At 39.3% G+C, this 18,389-nt stretch overlaps 1 protein-coding gene across 1 annotated transcript in view; it reads left to right on the top strand.

Annotated features, from left to right (window-relative positions):
- ncor1 (nuclear receptor corepressor 1) overlaps window positions 1-18,389 on the top strand; it is a 42,899-nt gene that overhangs the window by 14,465 nt on the left and 10,045 nt on the right. Inside the window, exons 15-30 of the mRNA XM_088440760.1 lie at window positions 2,999-3,129; window positions 4,288-4,580; window positions 7,863-7,928; window positions 10,087-10,223; window positions 10,302-10,395; window positions 12,309-12,753; window positions 12,843-12,966; window positions 13,493-13,670; window positions 14,301-14,456; window positions 16,030-16,196; window positions 16,358-16,472; window positions 16,736-16,812; window positions 16,892-17,057; window positions 17,134-17,259; window positions 17,347-17,430; window positions 18,013-18,260. Coding sequence (XP_088296886.1) covers window positions 2,999-3,129; window positions 4,288-4,580; window positions 7,863-7,928; window positions 10,087-10,223; window positions 10,302-10,395; window positions 12,309-12,753; window positions 12,843-12,966; window positions 13,493-13,670; window positions 14,301-14,456; window positions 16,030-16,196; window positions 16,358-16,472; window positions 16,736-16,812; window positions 16,892-17,057; window positions 17,134-17,259; window positions 17,347-17,430; window positions 18,013-18,260 — 2,607 coding nt within the window. The remainder of the gene's footprint in view (window positions 1-2,998; window positions 3,130-4,287; window positions 4,581-7,862; window positions 7,929-10,086; window positions 10,224-10,301; window positions 10,396-12,308; window positions 12,754-12,842; window positions 12,967-13,492; window positions 13,671-14,300; window positions 14,457-16,029; window positions 16,197-16,357; window positions 16,473-16,735; window positions 16,813-16,891; window positions 17,058-17,133; window positions 17,260-17,346; window positions 17,431-18,012; window positions 18,261-18,389) is intronic.

The following is an 18,389-nucleotide window of genomic DNA, read 5'->3' as shown; positions in this document are numbered from 1 at the left end:
CCCAGTGTGTCTATTTACAAATCATGCACGTTTCTGTATGATAGCGAAGAACCATAACTAATTATCAACCATCCTGTAGAACTCGTTTACCCGTATGACCTTTTGTCTTCTTGACTTTTGATGAATTAGGCTGGTAGGTCTCAATCTTTTTTCCATTGTATAAGCACTGTGAAATTGTTTTTCAGCCAAGTATCCCCCAACAGCAATTAAAACAGTGTGCTTTGGCATCAGTATTTAATTTATTAAACTTTAGAACTACATTATTAGTGTTGTCTCTATTTTCCATATTTTATTCAGCTTCTCCAGAGGATTGATCAAGTAACGTCATCTCTTTTATTTCTGGCTCATCTGCTGGAAAATTCCCTCTCTAAACACAAACAGCATCCCAGGCATCAAAATCATGGCATACAGCGTTTTGCAAACGAAACAATACAACGTATTTTAGCAATAAGTTGCTTGACGTTCCATTTTCTTTTCTCTTAATTTGAAAGGAAAAATACACTGCTCCTGTCATGCATAAAACACGTGGAATTTGATTTACTGATGACTGCAGAACACCTGTTAAATCTTCCATATCCGCTGATATGGTTTTACATACCCCCATTTTCGAACCGCTGATTTAAGTTATCCTTTGTTACTTTGTTACTTAACAGAAATTTCTCCTATGTCAATGACACTTTCCTGCACACACATAAATAATTTATGATTTAATCCCTGGTTTGCTCCATAACACGTCAGATACTTTGCAAACATGTTGGCCATAGCTAAATATCTTACTTTGAATCAACACAAAGATAGAAGTCAACTTTAACTATGCACTAGTGGAATGTGATATTTAGTGTTGCGACACTAAAATGATGAAAATTTGGACACTTTGAAATTAGACATGGTCTCTAAATGATCATCAACATGTTTTTAGATTAATTTGGTAATTGACTAGTTGTGGATCAATCATTACACCTACTTTTAAAAATGTTCTTGAAAGAGCCATATCCAGATCAACCTTAATGGAAAATGCATTCTCAGGGCTTTTTTTTTTTTAAATTGCCTTTGGTTATGTTTCCAGCAGAATGGCTCCAGAAGTTATCATCAAAATAGTCTGTAGCTTTGTTAATGCATTGTTAAATAAAGATTACAATGTGCTACTTTTCGCATTTTGCCAGTTGCAAAAATTGGCAGGTCCCCAACTATGTACTGTACAAGTTTTTCGAGTGAATTGGAAGATTATCATGACATACTTTCCAAAAGGAGACAGAATTTGTGAATCAGCAAAACTTAAAAAAAAAAAAAAAAAATCAGTCTAGTTAGTAAAGGTCTTAATTTAAAAGTACCGAACCACATCACCGCAGAGTCTCATCTTGTCCAACATCTGTGTTGAGGCCATTTAGAGAATGTTGGAGAAGCAGGAATGCCACATTTTTTAAAATCCGCTCCAAAGCAAACACATGAGCAGTCAATGAGCCAACCAAAACAGCTTCCCACTGACCGACAAGGGTTGTGAAAACGTCTCAGTCTTTGAACAGATTGCGAAATATTTCTGAATTGTCACGTGCCAAAACATACTAGCTGTTATTGACATGAAATGTGCAGAGAAGAAATGTCATCGACAGAATAAGGATGCTGGTTGCTCCATATACAACAACCTAGAATTTCAGCTTGGAATTTGAAGTTTTAAATAAGACATAATTTGGACCAAATCTCTTCCGAAATTAAATGTGTGTCACTCCCAACTAGAGCTTTGCAGTGAATGGAATTAATTTGATGAATTAGTTATTTCAGGCTCAGGTAACAATCACAACTTAGCTTGTGAAGGTCACATGACCAACAGGTGAGCCATGATGTATATTTCCCCAAGCCTTTCGCACTGGTGATGCCATTTTCAGTCGACAGCATGAAGAAAAATGTGTTTTTAAAGGTATTGATTGTACATAAAAATAATGTAAGCATTGAATTAATACTATGACAGAATATATATTTTTTGCCGCTAAATGGCAAGATGAATGGACCTTTTAAACAAGTTATGCATAAGTTATAGATATTAAGTTTAATTTAAAACAGATTTTAACCCTTTACTGGGTACAGCAGCCGCTTTTTTCCGATAGTCTAAAATGGAAAAAACGGCCTTTATTAGGCACACGTTTTTCTATTTTCAACTTCTAAATAACCAAGAATTTTCAAGATTTTAGAGAAATTTAGGGATACGTTAGAATTTAAGCAATGGCTGTTATGGAAGCTTTTGGCCTTTTTGTCCGTGTAGACTATCGAAAGCATGTAGACACTGAAAGCGTCTGCTGTGCCCAGTAAAGGGTTAAATTTGTATTCATTATTTTGTCAGCATTTTTCTCACAGGATTTTTTTTTTAATATATTTAAAAATGTTTGTTGGATTTATTTCTTTAATTACATTCATAATCATCCAGAATGACTGAAGAAAATCAAAATTTTATTCTTAGGCCTTATCGCCCAGCCCTATTTCCAACGAAAAACTTGTCACGGCTAGCACAGTTCTACGAAACATCGTCTGTAGACAATCCCATCAATTGTTTAAGACACACCTACACACCTTTTAGGAGTGTATCCAGGTTGTAATGGAAACGGAAATCCCTACCATGCTCGTATGACACATAAACAACTGAGCAACCAGCGCCCTACCGTAAACATTACTATGGGGGGAAAACTAGCATAGGCATAAACACTGAATGAGAAGGAAAGAGAATAATATAATACATCTTAAACTCTTGAATATTTTATGGAAACCACTGAGTGCATGAATGTATTGACAACAGAAGTGCTGTCTGACTGGAAATTTTGTTCTCGTTAGCAAAGAACGAAAATTAGAATATGTGGTAAGTAATAATATAATAATTACACTTTAAGATGGTAGATAGACTGTTATCCAAAGCAAAGCGTATTTTCTACACTTTTAGTAACCAAGATAAATGCACAACCTATTTGAAAGACAACATGAAAATCATCCCAATTTTTGTTTTGGTCCGCAGCAAATAACACGACCCGCTCAAGAAGAAAAGTCCGAAGATAAAACCGAAGAGGAAAAATCTGAAAAATCAGAGAAGAAAGAAGACGAAGAAAAGAAGGACGAGGAAGAGAAAGATGAAAAGGAGGAGTCAAGGTGACGTAAAAAAAAAAATCTTACATTTGTTCCTGTGCCGGTTGAGCCAAATGGCTATTACTAACAACTTTTGTGGCCGTATCAATCCTATAAAGAAAGAATTTCTCTGTTAAAATAATAATGCGAGTCTTTAGAGAAGGATAAGTAAAACATTTTCTTTACAATATATTCTCTGCAGTCTCAATGTAGCAATCTGCTTAACATTGCCTTAGTGGAATATGAACTGAGGAGGGCCAGCCCATTAAATCAGTTATTAATGCCCCTTCCAGAATAATCAGCCAATTATCTTACATTTGCCGATAATCATAACTTTTTACATTTTGTATATTCATTACACATAAATCCATACTGTAACTTTTTACAAGCCATGATTTTGTGAGCAATGCAAGGAAGTTGTGCAAAAATTGACCCGGATGTCACTACTCTACACACAACCTAGTCTGTTTGTTTGGGGGAAAAAAAAAAATCATAAAATACATAGTAAAACACAAGTTAAGCATTGTGTGAATTATGACACCCATTCACCTACTATTAACACTAATATGGAAAGAGAATATCCTTATAGCTTCATTAATTGCACCTTGCAATGCATTCTGTTAACTCAAAAGGAACTTTATTTTTTATGGGCGGCTATCCTCCCCCCTTTTTTTTTTTTTAAATCCCTAACTGAAAATGACATCACAGTGCCTAAAGGCTCAGGTTGCAAACGTCTCATGACTAAACCCAGACAACAGGTGAGCCGCAATTCGTTTTTAGTTGAGTTCTTTGGCACTGTGTTTTCATTCAACAGCTTGAGGCAGAACGGACGTCCCTGAGATGAATAAAACTTATTCATAATCCACAATAGAATATTTTTGATGTATATATAGAAAAGATTATTGGAAGGATTTTTTTTAACTTTTAAATGGTGTAGTATTTCTCTAAAAGGACAAGCACATAATGTACGTATAGTTTAATGTGTTTGAAGTTAAAAAATGGATTTGTTTGTGTTCATAGTAGACAAAACAGTCGGTTTTATTGTTTTGTACGACCCTAATATACATATGTCTTGTGGGATTAAGGGGGAGAATACAGGACCTGTATCTGCTGAATAAACTGGGGCTGGGTTTTCTTTCCAAGCAGTCTCTGAAGTTGTTTTTTCCTCCTTGAAAACCACAGGGACATTGGCAAGGACAAAGACAAGTGTGACGGTGGCGAGGACGAGGACGGAAAGGAGCAAAACGCGCCGCGTGGCAGGAAGACTGCCAACAGCCAGGGCCGACGTAAGGGAAGGATCACCACACGCTCCATGGCCAATGAGGCTGCCACAATGGCGGCGGAGGAAGCACCGCCCCCTGCTTCAGAGGCTTCCGTGCCAGATCCTCCACAGCTCCCTAAATCTGATACAGCTCAGAAGTCCATCAAGGATCCGACGAAACCGCCTACTCCAGTAGCTGCAGTGGATGCAAAAGGTGAAGACGCTTGAATTAACCCCATAGTGGTATGATTCTTTGGAGCAAAAGTCACTGTGAGGGGAAAAAAAAAAAATCCGTCACTAAATCTACCAAAAGACATAATTTGCAATCAATGTTAGGCGAGAAATACTAGGTATAGTACAGTACTGAAATAATTAGATATCATCATGGGGTACTCATGTTTTAGTTACAGATCATTTTTGTTTACGTTATGGACCTTTAAGTCATGCATATAATGTCTATAATAATGCCAGCAGATGTTGGTAGGCATCCTTTGCAGAAAATTAGGTTGCTGTCCTTTCTCTTTAAAATGGAAGTCAACCCAAATCATTTCTTAACATAAACATGTTCTATGTCGCCATTCTGATTAAGTGTGTTTGTAGGGTAAGAACTATACAGCAAAAATCATGGATTTTTATCAATCTCAAGGGGTAGCCATTTTGTTTCTTGTTATTGATTGAAAATGACATCACAGTTGCTCAGGTAATGGCCAATCACCACTCATCTTGCAAACATCACATTACCAACCTCAGAAAACAGTTCAAATGTGATTGATTGTTAACTGAGCCCCGAGCAACTCTGATGTCAGTTTCAATCGACAGCTAGTAGTAAAATGGCCGCTCCTGGAGATGGATAAAAATGGGTCCATTTTGTTCATGTTTTATAATCCATCAATGCTATAATAATCAGAACTTTTTATCAAAGACTAGGGACTGACCAATATGGATTGTTTGTATGATGAGTTTTGGCTTAAACATACCGATTAAGACTAATCAGCAGATGAATTAAAAAAAAAATAAGATGAATAAAATAGCATTTGTTTCCTTCTAATGCATTTCAATAGGTGTAACTTCATTTTCACTCTTCACGTGCCGTACTGGTACCAATTGCTCGTGACTAGCAGGGTAAATAAGTCACAAGTAAATAAATACATTGCTAAAGGAAAAGAAAAGAAAAGAAAAGAAACTTTTTCAGTTAACTAAATACACTCTGGTGGCGTAACACAATAAATTAAGTTATAAGGACATTATTTGTTATATTATGTGTTGGTATTGCCAGGTGTTTGAATGGGTTCCATATTTAACAATTTTTTTTTTGATGGCCATAACTGGACAATTTCATTGGATGTGCCTTTTTTAAGACTAGTAGGGAGCATAAAACGCATTATAATACATAAAGAAGCTTTTTGGGTTGACTTTTCCTTTAAGTAAAGCGACAGACATGCTGAATATCCCTCATTGTTGTCTATCCATCACCATGGCAGCGTAATGCTCGAGCTGTTGTTATGGTACTTGGTCGCGCTTCTACAGTTTCACCCCTCACAAACTCGTCACTCCAATGATGACCGCTTAGGTTCTCAGATATCCAGGTCCTTATCTGTTAATCTTGTTTTGGCCCTAATCTGTATCATCTGTTCAATGTTTTTGTAAGTACACTGTGCGTCTCTTGACACCTGCTCCCTCCACTGTTGAGCTCCACATTTTGTAATGTTATGCAAGGTCTGCCCTATAATGAGATTAATTAACGTGCTAGTGTACCGGCCTGTCCTTTGAACTCTCTGACCTTTGTGTGTGAAGGACTGCCACCTGTAATCGCTCTCTGTGATTAATTTGGGACTTTTGTGTTGGGTGACCAGATGTCCCGTTTTAACCGGTATGGTCCCGATTTCGACCCTTGTGTTCCGAGTACTAACTTATTTCGCCAGCGCCCTTCCATAAAAAAAAAAAAAAAAAAAAAAAAAGTCCTGGAATTCAATGTTCTGGAAAGAAGTAAAAAATGCCGTCTACTGTACTTATGCTTAAATGTTCACTCACACTGTAGGACTCAAACATCAACAGAAATACAAATTGAATGCGCGGAACAGTAATGACTAGTCTGTAAACATGTTGAAGGGGGTACATGAAAACATTTTATTATTTATTTGCGTAATAAAATCAGAACTGACTTATGTCGACTCAAGTTACAGGAGCAGGGGTAAAAGTTTTACTCCATTGGCCCAACATTAAGGAGCAAAGAAAGCACAAAAAAAAGGATAATGGCAAATGCATTGACACGTTTAGCCCTATTGAGCTCTCATCCAAGATAGCATTTAACATTAGCTGAATTGATAACACGACCCCCGTCACCAGATTGAGCATAAATACATTTTTTATGAATAGTAACTGTTGAGAATTTATCACATATTTCATTTTCAAAAACTTGTCGCATCCCATGCAAATCTGGTCAACTAACTTCTATGCATTACTTAGTTTGCTGCTGAGGTAAGCAACTACATTTCAATGAGCCGGACAAGCTCAATAAGCAATTTCTGTTGGGGAATGCCACTCGTGTAGTGGAGAGTTAGAGTGCACTCAAGGTGGGATCTTGTCCTGAGGTGAGACGATACCCTATGCGCAGAAAGCCAGCCTGTTTTTATAGCTCAGCTCACTTGCCACCCAGCAGCGCCTGTCACGGGGAGAACATGTGAGTTTTGCCACTGGAGCCCGAAGTAGACTTGCATGTGATTCACGTAACTCCGTGCAGGGTAGGAAGGCTTCAACTAAAGCCATCCAAGCAACGATAATTGACCCCTCACCTTTTGAGGAGGGGGTAAGCGCACTGTAAATGCCAGGGGTTTATCCGCTTCTAAATTGGTCAGAATGTTTACACAGTTTCAGCCGACACCACAGAGGAGACTGAGTCAGAGTTCACATCAATGCGAGCGGTTCACTTCTGTGAATTGTGTGTGTGTGTTTGTAAGGCTGGTGGGGGCGTGACGAACTATGCAGCCATGTCAAGGCGAGTGGGAGTGTGTATCAGTCTGTGTGTGTGTTTGTATGACATACAAGGGCTGGGACAGCATGGCTGTTCTTTTAGCCTCCATCCAAGGCCATTTCCCAAAGTTTCTACTGTCTGGCACTACATCATCTGACTAGGACCTCCCCTTGTGGATTATCGAGGAGGATGGCTTTTTTTTTCGCTCTAGGGAAAGAGGCAGAGAGAGAGAGTGAGAATAAGTGTGCGAGGTGGGGAATGGCCTAGAGCGACAGTGGGAGTGAGAGGGAGTAGGTCTCAGCAGCTTGTGAATGTAAACAGATTATTAGATTAGAGGCCATGAGAAGAAGCTGGCTGGAAAGAGGACAGCCTCCCTGTCTGCTTCTCTCTCTCTCTCTCTCTCTCTCTCTCTCTCTCTCTCTCTCTCGCTCTCTCTCACGCACACACTCACTCTCTCTTGTACTCTCCTCCTCTATTTCTCTTGTCAGTGCTAATGGGGCTCGGTCTCTTTGCTTTCTGATTTAGCTGGTGCCGGTGAAACTGGAGAAACTTCTCGCTGGACCGAGGAGGAAATGGAGGTGGCCAAAAAAGGTATGTTTTGATTATTTACATTCTTTATCTGGCAGTCTTTTATCTCTTGAGTTTTTTTTAGTGGCCCTTGGCTTTCCATTCCCTCCTACGCTTTCCCCCCCTCATGATTTTATGAAGGTGCCTTTCCCATTTCAAACGCAACCGCAAGAAAGAATTTAATCAGGAACCCAGTGGTAAATGTGGATGTGTCCCCACACAAACAGTGGCTTGTACAAATGCTTCAGAGCTCCAAGAAAGGCTTCAGGGTGTTTCATTTATTTATGAATTTCATTTAACTGGACTGCTCAGCTGGTGTCTTAGAAATAATCTATTCAGGCCACTGTTGAAGCACCAGAGCGTGACCGTTGCTACTTTCTGCAAGGATCGCTATCATTTATTAAAGTTCAGATATAAGGTCAGTATGTGAAATGAGGAAAACTGGCATTTCTCGCTTGCTCAGAATAGATCCATTTGAAGTGAATTCATATATCATTCAAAAGTGTACCTCTTCCTCTTTTTGCTTAATTTTAGGATAATTTCAACTCAGCCAGTAACTTGCATGAATTAAATTGTGAAGGCTTGGAAATTGCTGGTATTCAGGTTTGTGTTTCACACAAGTGCAGTATGTGAAGCAGAGTTCACTGACTAAAGAAGCTTGTTAATCTTTGATCGATGTATATGATATGCACATGGTATGTTTTCCACCATAACCAGTCAAGTGAGTTCTTTTTTTTTTTTAAGTTGTATTCTGCTGCAATATTAACAACATAATAGAGGTTTTTAAGTTATATTTAAAAATCACAGAGGAAAGAAACTGAAGAAAATTAAACTGGACTAGAATATGTTTTTCTTTCATAAATTGGGCTGTCAAATTATTTAGGAACATGGTTTTACTATAAACAAAGCATTTTATCTTTGGCTGGCCTGTTGAATATCAGGCAGCACCTTTGTATGTGGCACTGCTTGATGAGTATGCTCATTTGAGAAAACCTTTTTTTTTTATTAGTCAGTCAGCTCCCCTGTTTTGGTTTATTTTTGAGGGGTTCCTGTATGAACAAATTGTTGCTGTATAAGGCAGGCTTGAAAAGTTGCAGCTCGAGTAAGGAATGCCCATTTTGAGGACTCACAGCTCTCATGTGGATGTGGTTTCCTGCCTCTTTTTAACGCCACCACATGAATCAGAAGCATTATTACAACATGTAATATGAAACAAAGGGGTTTGCTGCTTTAGGACCTTTTCCTAATTGTATCAGTGTAATAAATGGACATTTCTTGCCACTGCCCATGTGAGTAGAGCTGTCAAACTTAACCAATTAATTGTCAAGTAATTACTCATCAAAATAATCGACAGCTATTTGTAATAGTTTTGTAATAGTTTATTGCTATTGTTCAGGTTAAAATAATCCAAATTTTCAAATTTCAGCCTCACGTCAGTAATTATTCTCAGATTTCTGTTGTCTTTCATGAAAGCATGGTTATATTTTGTGTTAAATCAAAATAAGATCTTTGCAAACACTGCTTTTACTTTGGTAAATGATGACCAAACCAGTAACAGTTTGAAAAGGTTTAGTGAATCCAACATCAATTCCAATGATATTTTATCCGATTGTTTGAATAATTGTTTAAATAATCGATAGGTTAGTCGATTCTAAAAATATTGGATGGTGATAGCTCCACATGTGAGCAAAATCATGTTCAAGCAAAACTACAACTTTCATCGTCTCGATTTTTGCATTGCCAACTTGTGCAGGTTCAGCCGATTTATTGTACAGGAGTATTTTTGACATTTTCAGAAAGAGTAATGGTGTTCAGTTGTACGATTGTGGCACAATTTAACAAAAGATGTCAAAAATTGTTCTTGTTCTTTTATTTTGGTGTGTGATTGTTTAAAAAAATGTCTTTACAAAAATAGATTATAATTGCAGTTGTTGCATTCTAGATGGGTTTTCCCATTAGAATAGTTTGAACTAAATGTGAAGTTGCACCTCTTTTTAATAGCTTAGCTGAGTGATGAACAAATGAATTATTCTATTGAATGCAGTTGAGTTGATATACAGTAACTGATTTTCAAATGTTGACGTCAGACTTCGCTATTCCTCTTGTCTTTTAAGATATTTGTCATTACCAAATTAGGTCAGATTTTTTGCTAATGCGGCTCTTTTTTTTTTCCCCCATCAAGGTTTAGTCGAGCACGGACGGAACTGGACGGCCATCGCCAAAATGGTGGGCACCAAAAGTGAGGCACAGTGCAAAAACTTCTATTTCAATTACAAGCGACGTCACAATCTCGACAACCTGCTCCAGCAGCATAAACAGGTAAGTCATTTACTATCACCTGGCGTGGCGTGCAGTGTATAGATACAAGAAGTGACTTTGTGTCCCTCTGATATCCAGGACACACGGAGGGCTCGTGCCGATAGGTCTCAAGGTGAAGGTCTAACCACAACCTCACCTGAAGATGATGACGACAATGCAGAAGACAGTGAAGGTTAGAGCGAAAAATGATATAGAGCCCGCTTTCAACACGCATGTTAGTTGGCTGCTTTGAACTTTTATTGCTGATTATCTCAGCTTGTCCAAGGGAAAAGAGCATACATAACGTGTCAGATTTTTTCTCCCCTTGTGTTGTGAATCTATATGAATTATAATTGCACAGGATGAACTAGAAGATAAAAAGTAGAATACTGTAGAGTGAAGTTTAGGAGACCTGCTGCAACCTGTCAACGGATTTGGCACATACAGACCCAATTTGAATTGATGCCCGTGTAACTAATGTGCCACCGTTTTTAATGAGAGAAAATGATAAGAGTGAGGCTAGGGAAAGATAAAAGATATGAACTGTAGCGGCACCTGTTGCATAACTTTTATTGCTCTGAAATCCTTCTGCCTGAACACGGTGTGCTGGGCCATGTTTGATTCAGGTCTGACCTTATTTCGCATTTGCATGTGATGCTTATCAATGGCCCATTTACCATATTTCTCCCAGTCCAAGTCGAGTGGGGGTTAACTTGTAATCACTTAACTCAAAACCAGACCAATTTTCTCCACATATCTGTGTTTGAATGCCATTAATTCAAATGCAAAATAGGCAATACCATATCACGTACAAGGCTTAAAATGATTATATATACCTCTAATTCAATATAGCATACTTCTGTTTGAGAGTGTTTGCATAGATCAGTGTAAAATGCACTTTGGTCAAGCGCCACCTAATTGCCTCTTTGTTGATGAGGCTGCATAGCTCATTTCTTTCAGCGGACTTTGATGCATTATGAAAAGGAAAAGACGGCATGGCTTGTCCGTTCAAGACAAAAATGTAAGAGCAGTGGCACACATGAATGTCAGCAGGTGGAGGAGAAACACTGCGAAGGGCAACTTTCCACGCTCTGATCTCGCCACTGTTGTGACTAGGATAAAAAAGCTTCAGCCAAGCATTTCTGAATACCTCCATTTCAAACAAATTGGATAGGGTCCAAAGATGACTACCCGTGGAAGAGTAACGAGAATGTTTGAACAAAAAAGGAGGACGGATAATAGCACGCCCCGCTGTTATATCCATACATTGAAGTGGGAGAAGCTATTTGGTGTGTCAAGATAGTGATGATGACATTTACACAAATTAATATTCAGCTGTTTCAAAAACAAAGGATTTAAACTTCAAATCATTTTATTATTGCAACATCATTTTGTGTATTTGCATCTATGCGCATGCGTAGATTGCCTCGCAGTCTTGTCTAGCTCCCGCCGCACTCCTTTCCCTCTTGACTTTGTGATCATCAACTTCTTATCTTGCACATGTTTGTGGCTTACCTTAAAATGATATCGAAGGTGTACTCTTAATCGTTGCAGTCATTTGAAACATCAACTTTGTGAGTCTTATGAGTTATTGCAGCTTCAAAGTGTTGCATCATGATTGTTGCTACAAAGCCAAATATTAGAACAATTATTGATTTGTTTTTAATACAGACTGTGTCTGTTTTAGGACACATCTTTATTTCATTTTAAAAGCATCTCATATTTGGGAACATAGTTTTTTATGCAATTAACAAACCGTATTCATGAGGCGTGTCTAAAAGATTGCATGTGTTGTATCGCCTCTTCTTTGTATCTATCTGTGGGGCCTTGATCCTAGTGTAGCCCAACACTGATGTGACGTACAACATAAAAGATAAGACACTGTTGTCATTTGCAGTCACGTGCTCAGTTTCTTGGAAAGAGGTATGTGTATTATCAAGTGGAAACAGCTTGGTGGTTTATTCAGCCACTTTTTGCCATGTTTTCCGAAATCTGGACTGTGTTCATTCTAAATTGCAGTAAATACTGCAAAATCAATGAGCTTGTCAAATATTACGATGAGCATTGCTTGAAATGTATTTCTCCCCCTTTTTCTTGCATCTTCAGGAGGTGATAATAGCTCTGACACAGAGAGTGCTCCCTCCCCCTCTCAAACTGACACAACCAAACCTGACTGCAAGAGACCTGACAGCGCTGCTGGAGATGCTCAGAACTCTGATCAGGACACGGTTCAGGTCAGCAACGCTAAAACATCTGACCCCTCCTTTGGAGTCCTGCGTGTCAAGGAAGAGAAAAGCCCAGAGGGAGAAGCTGTTTCTCACGAGGAAAAGAGCAGAGTGGCTACTTACTCAGGTGTGGTCCATCCAAAAACCGAACCTCAAGATGTGGACATGAAATCTGGAGAGGTTCAGGTTAAAATGGAACCTGAGATCAAGGAGAAATCAGATAAAGGAGAACATGGTGAGAGGCAGAAGGAGCTCCACTCAGATAATGACTCCAGCGCCACCTGCAGTGCTGATGAAGATGTGGAAGCAGAGCCTGACAGGCAGAGGTATATTTTTTGACATTTTTTTTTTTTTAAGGTTTTATAGTCGCAGGGCTTGACGTCAATGATTTCTCATCATTCACGTGCTTGTGCAGAATGCTTGCGATGGAGAAGCCGTCTTTGCTCAGCCCTACAGGCACAGTCTTGGTGTCTTCCCCTAAGCAAGCCCCACACAACATTCAGCAGATGCATCAGCGGGCAGCCGCTATTCCACCAATGGTAAGTGCAATTAGCTAATGCCACTTTGAGCAGTTTGATAATTTGAGAAATAGGGGCCGACTGATGGCCTTTCCAACAGCAGCCAATTGACCAATGTTTGTATTTTTTTTTTTTTACCTTTTGTGAAAACCAATGTCATTACTTAATCCATATAAATCTACACCATGACGAGGTATGTTAATTAAATGCATTACAGCAGGCAATGCATTCAGAGAACCAACGTTTTTTTTTTTTTTTTTAAGCCAAAATCTGCATATACTTGACATCCAATTTAATGGGAGGAAACAAGTTATTTCGTTCCTTAAAACGTTTTTACTCATCGGCCAATTGATAGATAATCAGTATTTTTGCCTTCCGGAAATCGGCAGTGGCCTAAAAAAATAATCCATATAGGTCGGGTCCTCACCAGAACTCATAAAGGGTGTACATATGCAAGAAATGTATTATAATGTCCTCTCTCCATAATGTCAACATTTCCAGATGATTTGAAACCAACTTTATACATATCTGTTGTTTGTGTCACAAGGTACCTGGTCCTTATGGCCATAGTCCAGTGCCCATCAGTGGTTTCGCCATGTTGCAACACCAGATCAAAGCAGTACATGCGTCTGCACACCAGGAAGAGAAGCAGAGACAGGACCAGGGAGACTTGGAGCGCAGACCGCCCTTCAACACCCGCAGCCCAAGCCTGCTTGACAGAGATGGTAAAATATGGTCTCATTTTTCCCTGATTTTGCCTCCCTCATGTTCGGAGCCCTTTGAGCTGCATGTGCTGCTAATGTTTGCAACTGACTATTTATAATAGATGCACTTTTTTTTTAGGCTTTGCTAATTTTCCCAAAATGTTCAACCCATGAGGTTGATCTTGTCTGTTGCACTGCTGCTCAGCCTGAGCCCACACAAAGGCGCTTTCTGATGCAATCACAGAGGTTAAGCTTGTTTTGCGGCTATGCTTGCCTTGGATGAAGAAAGGAAGCTTTGGGGGCATTTGCTCTTGTGACTTGACCGAGTCCAAATAGGATGTTTGCTGCTTTTGTACACAACTTCTGAAGGGCAAGCTGTGAAGCCACTCCGTGGGCTATGTAATAGCTTTTATGCAAAGCTTTTAGCACCCTTAAGTCAGAGTGCCGTAAAAGTGACGCAGCTGTCAACAAACTGCTGAGCTGTGAGACCACAGCTTCTGTTGCAAAGGTTTCAGTGTGCGAGCAGCCAAGTAGCCTTGAATGGTGTTTGCGCCCTTTGCATCTGGGTCACGCTCAATGCTCAAGGGCAATGAGTTCTCCATTTTAAAAGTGGTCATCTTTCCCTTTGTTCCTTATACCTGTGTACTGCAGGTAAGCCCATCCCCTACATGCCTTATGACATGATGTTGGCTCAGGACCAGGGGGCCCTCACTGGTCAGCCAAGCTCTCCTTACAGGGATCTAAGCAAGTCCTCTCCCCAACCTGACCCCAACATCCCCAATGCTTTGCGCTACAGTATGCCACCAGGTAAAAGCACAATACCTAGTCTGCCTTATTAGATACCTCCAGAACATTCTAATTTCCCCCCTTACTTCAACTAAGTCTCATAAATCACAAGTTTTCCGACACTTATAAACTATATTTATCAGATGCGATGTGCAGTTTGCTGTATCTTTGCAAGTCTCGAACACAGCGTTTCGCAACGCTGCTTGCTGTGTACATTTTGGACTTTGCACCCACATAGGCAAGTACCCATGATGGTCCCAAATGGTGTTGGAACAACAGTGTGCTTGTGTTTAAGAATGCCAGGTTTCATTAGACTTAATCCATTATCCGTACGTAACAATTGCCATCGTGCAGGTTGCTGCCGGATGAGGAGGAGGACTACATAAGCCAACTTAAAAATAAACACACTGAATAATACTCGGGCATCAGTGCAATATAATAATCAGGCTTTTACTTTGACGTTTTCTTCGGCACGCTGCTTTTGTTCCGATGAGCTTGACACGTTCAAATCTGTAGTAGCTGCTGACATTTTCAGGTATAAAAGGCCATTGATTCATTTAACACTAATAACTGTAATAATAATGTTGATTAATAATGTCACATTATTGTTGTTTGATAAAAATCTTTCCTTCAGATCTCTGGGATAAACCTGCAAAACAAAATTGCTCCACAAAATCAGAAAATTGTCTCTCAAATCGCTGATTCACAAAACTGCTCTGCAGGGGGAAAAAACACGCACACACACCAACAACAACAATGACCCTATTTTGAGCTTTGTCTGCATAGTATCCAGGAATCTTTGCCTGATCAGAATCCAGCAGGATTTAATGTAGCAGTGGTTGGTGATGTGAAAAAACACAGAAAAAAGGTGCCTAGAGCTCATCTTGTGTTAGCCACTTTATTCTGGCTTTGGCTGGCTAAAGTTTGGCTGACATACAATATTGTATCTGTCTGAACCTTGCAATGAGACGGTTGTGCAGGATATAAGCGATCTCACAAACTGTACTGTATTACTCATTCACATTTTCTGCAATTGCCTTTCTCTAAAATGAACATGTAATCTCCTAAAGTGAGGATTCTGTGAAATTATGGGGTTTGCTGTCGCCAAGTACTGTCGTTGGAGTCTAGCGTAATTTTGGCACGTGATTTTTTTGAACGTTCTGTTTTTGGCGATTGGTATGAATGGGCTTTTTCTTGCGTTTTTGTTGCATGAAGACTTTGTGGCACATCTGGTTTGGAAGACAACTCTGTGTAATACAGTGAATTAAAAAAAAGTCCAATGCAAAACGCAATGTTGAACCCAAAATGAAATTTATATGTAGTTTTCGTTGCCTGACAGTAATGCACTTTTTTTCTTTTTCTTTTTTCTTTATGCATTGGAAGTTACCAGAGGCACGGTTAATGGTGGCAAGTTTAGCGTGAGTTTGAATGTGATCGGTTAATTGTGATCACTCATCAAATTGGTTGTAAATACAGATGTAGCTCCAACTGTAATTTTGAGTTTGGTGCTCATTTTCAAAGTAAATGTTCTATTGTCCAAATGTTACTTAGTACTCAGCGAGTCATCATTTCCCTCCTCTAATATTCTCATCAGTCCTCCACCCGGCTCCCAACCAACTGATCCAGAGTCTTCCAGACGGAGCAAGGATGGCTTTCAGCAGACCCGGCCGACCGCCTAACATTCCCTCGCCGCCTCCTCTCATTCCAACTACCAAACCCACTGACAAACCTTCCTTCATTCATGGAGGCTCAATATCTCAGGTAGGAAGAGCATACAGGAATTCACAAAAATGCTAATTAGGACTTTTTTTGTATTATGTTCACAAACCTTTTTTGTTATCGGTTTTTAGTTTTCACGATTTCCGGATATTATGACTACAAATGAGGTGACATGATGGTGTTTTATATTTTGACTCTTTTAGGGAACCCCAGGCACATACCTGCCTTCGCATGCTGTTTATGGACCTGATGGGAGTAAGAACACCGTGGGCTCCATCTCTTTGGGTCTGCCTCGGCACCAAGATCCCAACAAGTCTGGTAGGCCAGCCATATAACTTGAGTTGCACTAAAATGTTTTAACCACCATTGCAAAGTAAATGTGCAAAGGTCACCATTGTAGTTTGTGGAACAGCCAAACATTACAGAAAAACTAACATATGAACATCCATTCCTCTGTGGAAGTGGATATGTTGCAATTAAATGTTCATAATTCCTGATGTAATTCTTTACATATACATCCACAATTCTATAATGCTTTAATAGACGCTAGATGTAAGAACAAATTTAACACATTTTTGCAGCTCCATCAATACATGATGGGAGAGGAAATCCCTCAAAAATGACTGAGAACCTGGCTTACAGAGGATCAATCACTCAGGTAAAGAAGGCATGAGATGGCAAAAGTATTCTATTGTGTTCTTTCGGGTTGCTTTATGTTTTCTTCTGTTCTTTTCCAGGGCACACCAGCCCTTTCTCAATCTACTGTTGCTGCTGACCTGCTGAAGGGCACCATTACAAAACTGGCCACAGAAGACCTGAGTAACCCTGACAAGGCTCGGGACCAGCTGTCGAAAGGTCATGTTATTTATGAGGGCAAGAGTGGTCATATCCTCTCTTATGATGGTAAGAACTTTGACTGGGTTTTTAACTGTGTGTTTATCCCCAGCAATACACGATTTTAAATGTATTTGTTCAAAAGCCATCAAGAACCCAAGGGAAAATACCCGCAGTCCCAGAACTGGCCATGAGTTGAAACGTACTTATGACATGATGGAGGGACCCATGAGCAGGGTTCACCCAGGCAGAGAAGGAGCTCCATTTGAAGGTATTCAGTGCATTTTACAAATGCATACCCATCATTGTAAGTGCCATTTCTGTAATACTGTGACACATTATGCCTATTTGTTCACAGGTTTGATCAGCAGAGCTTTGCCCAGAGAAGGTCTCCATGGAGATTCTAAAGACCGACAAATAATCACTGGCTCCATCATGCAAGGTAACATGGACAAAAAATAAATGTCCACCAAGTCGGATGTGTCGACTAAAGACAGTTTCCAATTTAAAACAGAAGAGACAAAAATAGACATCTACACATCTGTTTTAACATTCTGCCCCATTCCTTGTCTTGGTGCACCATCTATTGGCTAAATGGCTGATGCGATTTGTGTGCCTCAAAACACCTACTGATTTATTAGGTTGCAAGCTTTCATTACAGACAATTATAGCACATGGAGATTTCACAAATACAGGAAAGAGCTCCCTAAAAAGCACTCTTATCTGTTATCTTTATTATACAAGATTATAATCTGTCACTACACACAATCTCGTGTCTTCTTTTTAGGTGTTCAAATGTCACCCAGTAACAGGATAATCAATAATGAGTGGTTATATCCACCCACTTCAACTCACATTCAACTGAAATATATTTTTTTTAAAAAAAGCTTGATTATTGCTCGAATATTCAATTGAATAATCAATAAAATAATCGACTTTAAAAGGATTCACTAGTGACAACAAGGTAATAAACAACCTATTTTCTGGGGTATTTAGGAATAACAAATGCTTTTTCACTTTTTAGGAACACCAAGAACGGCTGCAGAAACATACGAAGAAATGAAATATGGGAAACAGATTAAACGAGAGAGCCCGCCTATGCGCTCCTTTGACGGGGGAATTGGCAAAGGAAAGCCCTATGAGGGAGTTAACACCATTAAGGAGACTGGGCGCTCCATTCATGAAATCCCTCGACAGGATCAATCTGGTCAGGACCTGAGAAAAACCCCTGACTTATCAGACAGGAGGGTCATAGAGAGTTCCTTGTCTCAGGTTAGACTCTTTAGAATGTTGGATTGGTTTATTTCTGTAATTCAGTTTTTCTTTAATTTGATTTTAGTAACAATTGCCAAGTCAGCCGAGTCTTTGAGATACAATTGGTTAGATATGTAATCATGACTT

Source organism: Hippichthys cyanospilos, chromosome 18 (genome assembly GCF_059441005.1).
Source record: "Hippichthys cyanospilos isolate Australia breed blue-spotted pipefish chromosome 18, RoL_Hcya_1.0, whole genome shotgun sequence".
Taxonomy (NCBI): Eukaryota; Metazoa; Chordata; class Actinopteri; order Syngnathiformes; family Syngnathidae; genus Hippichthys; species Hippichthys cyanospilos.
The sequence above is the reverse complement of the archived record's forward strand: the minus strand, read 5'-3'. Positions and strand labels throughout refer to the sequence as shown.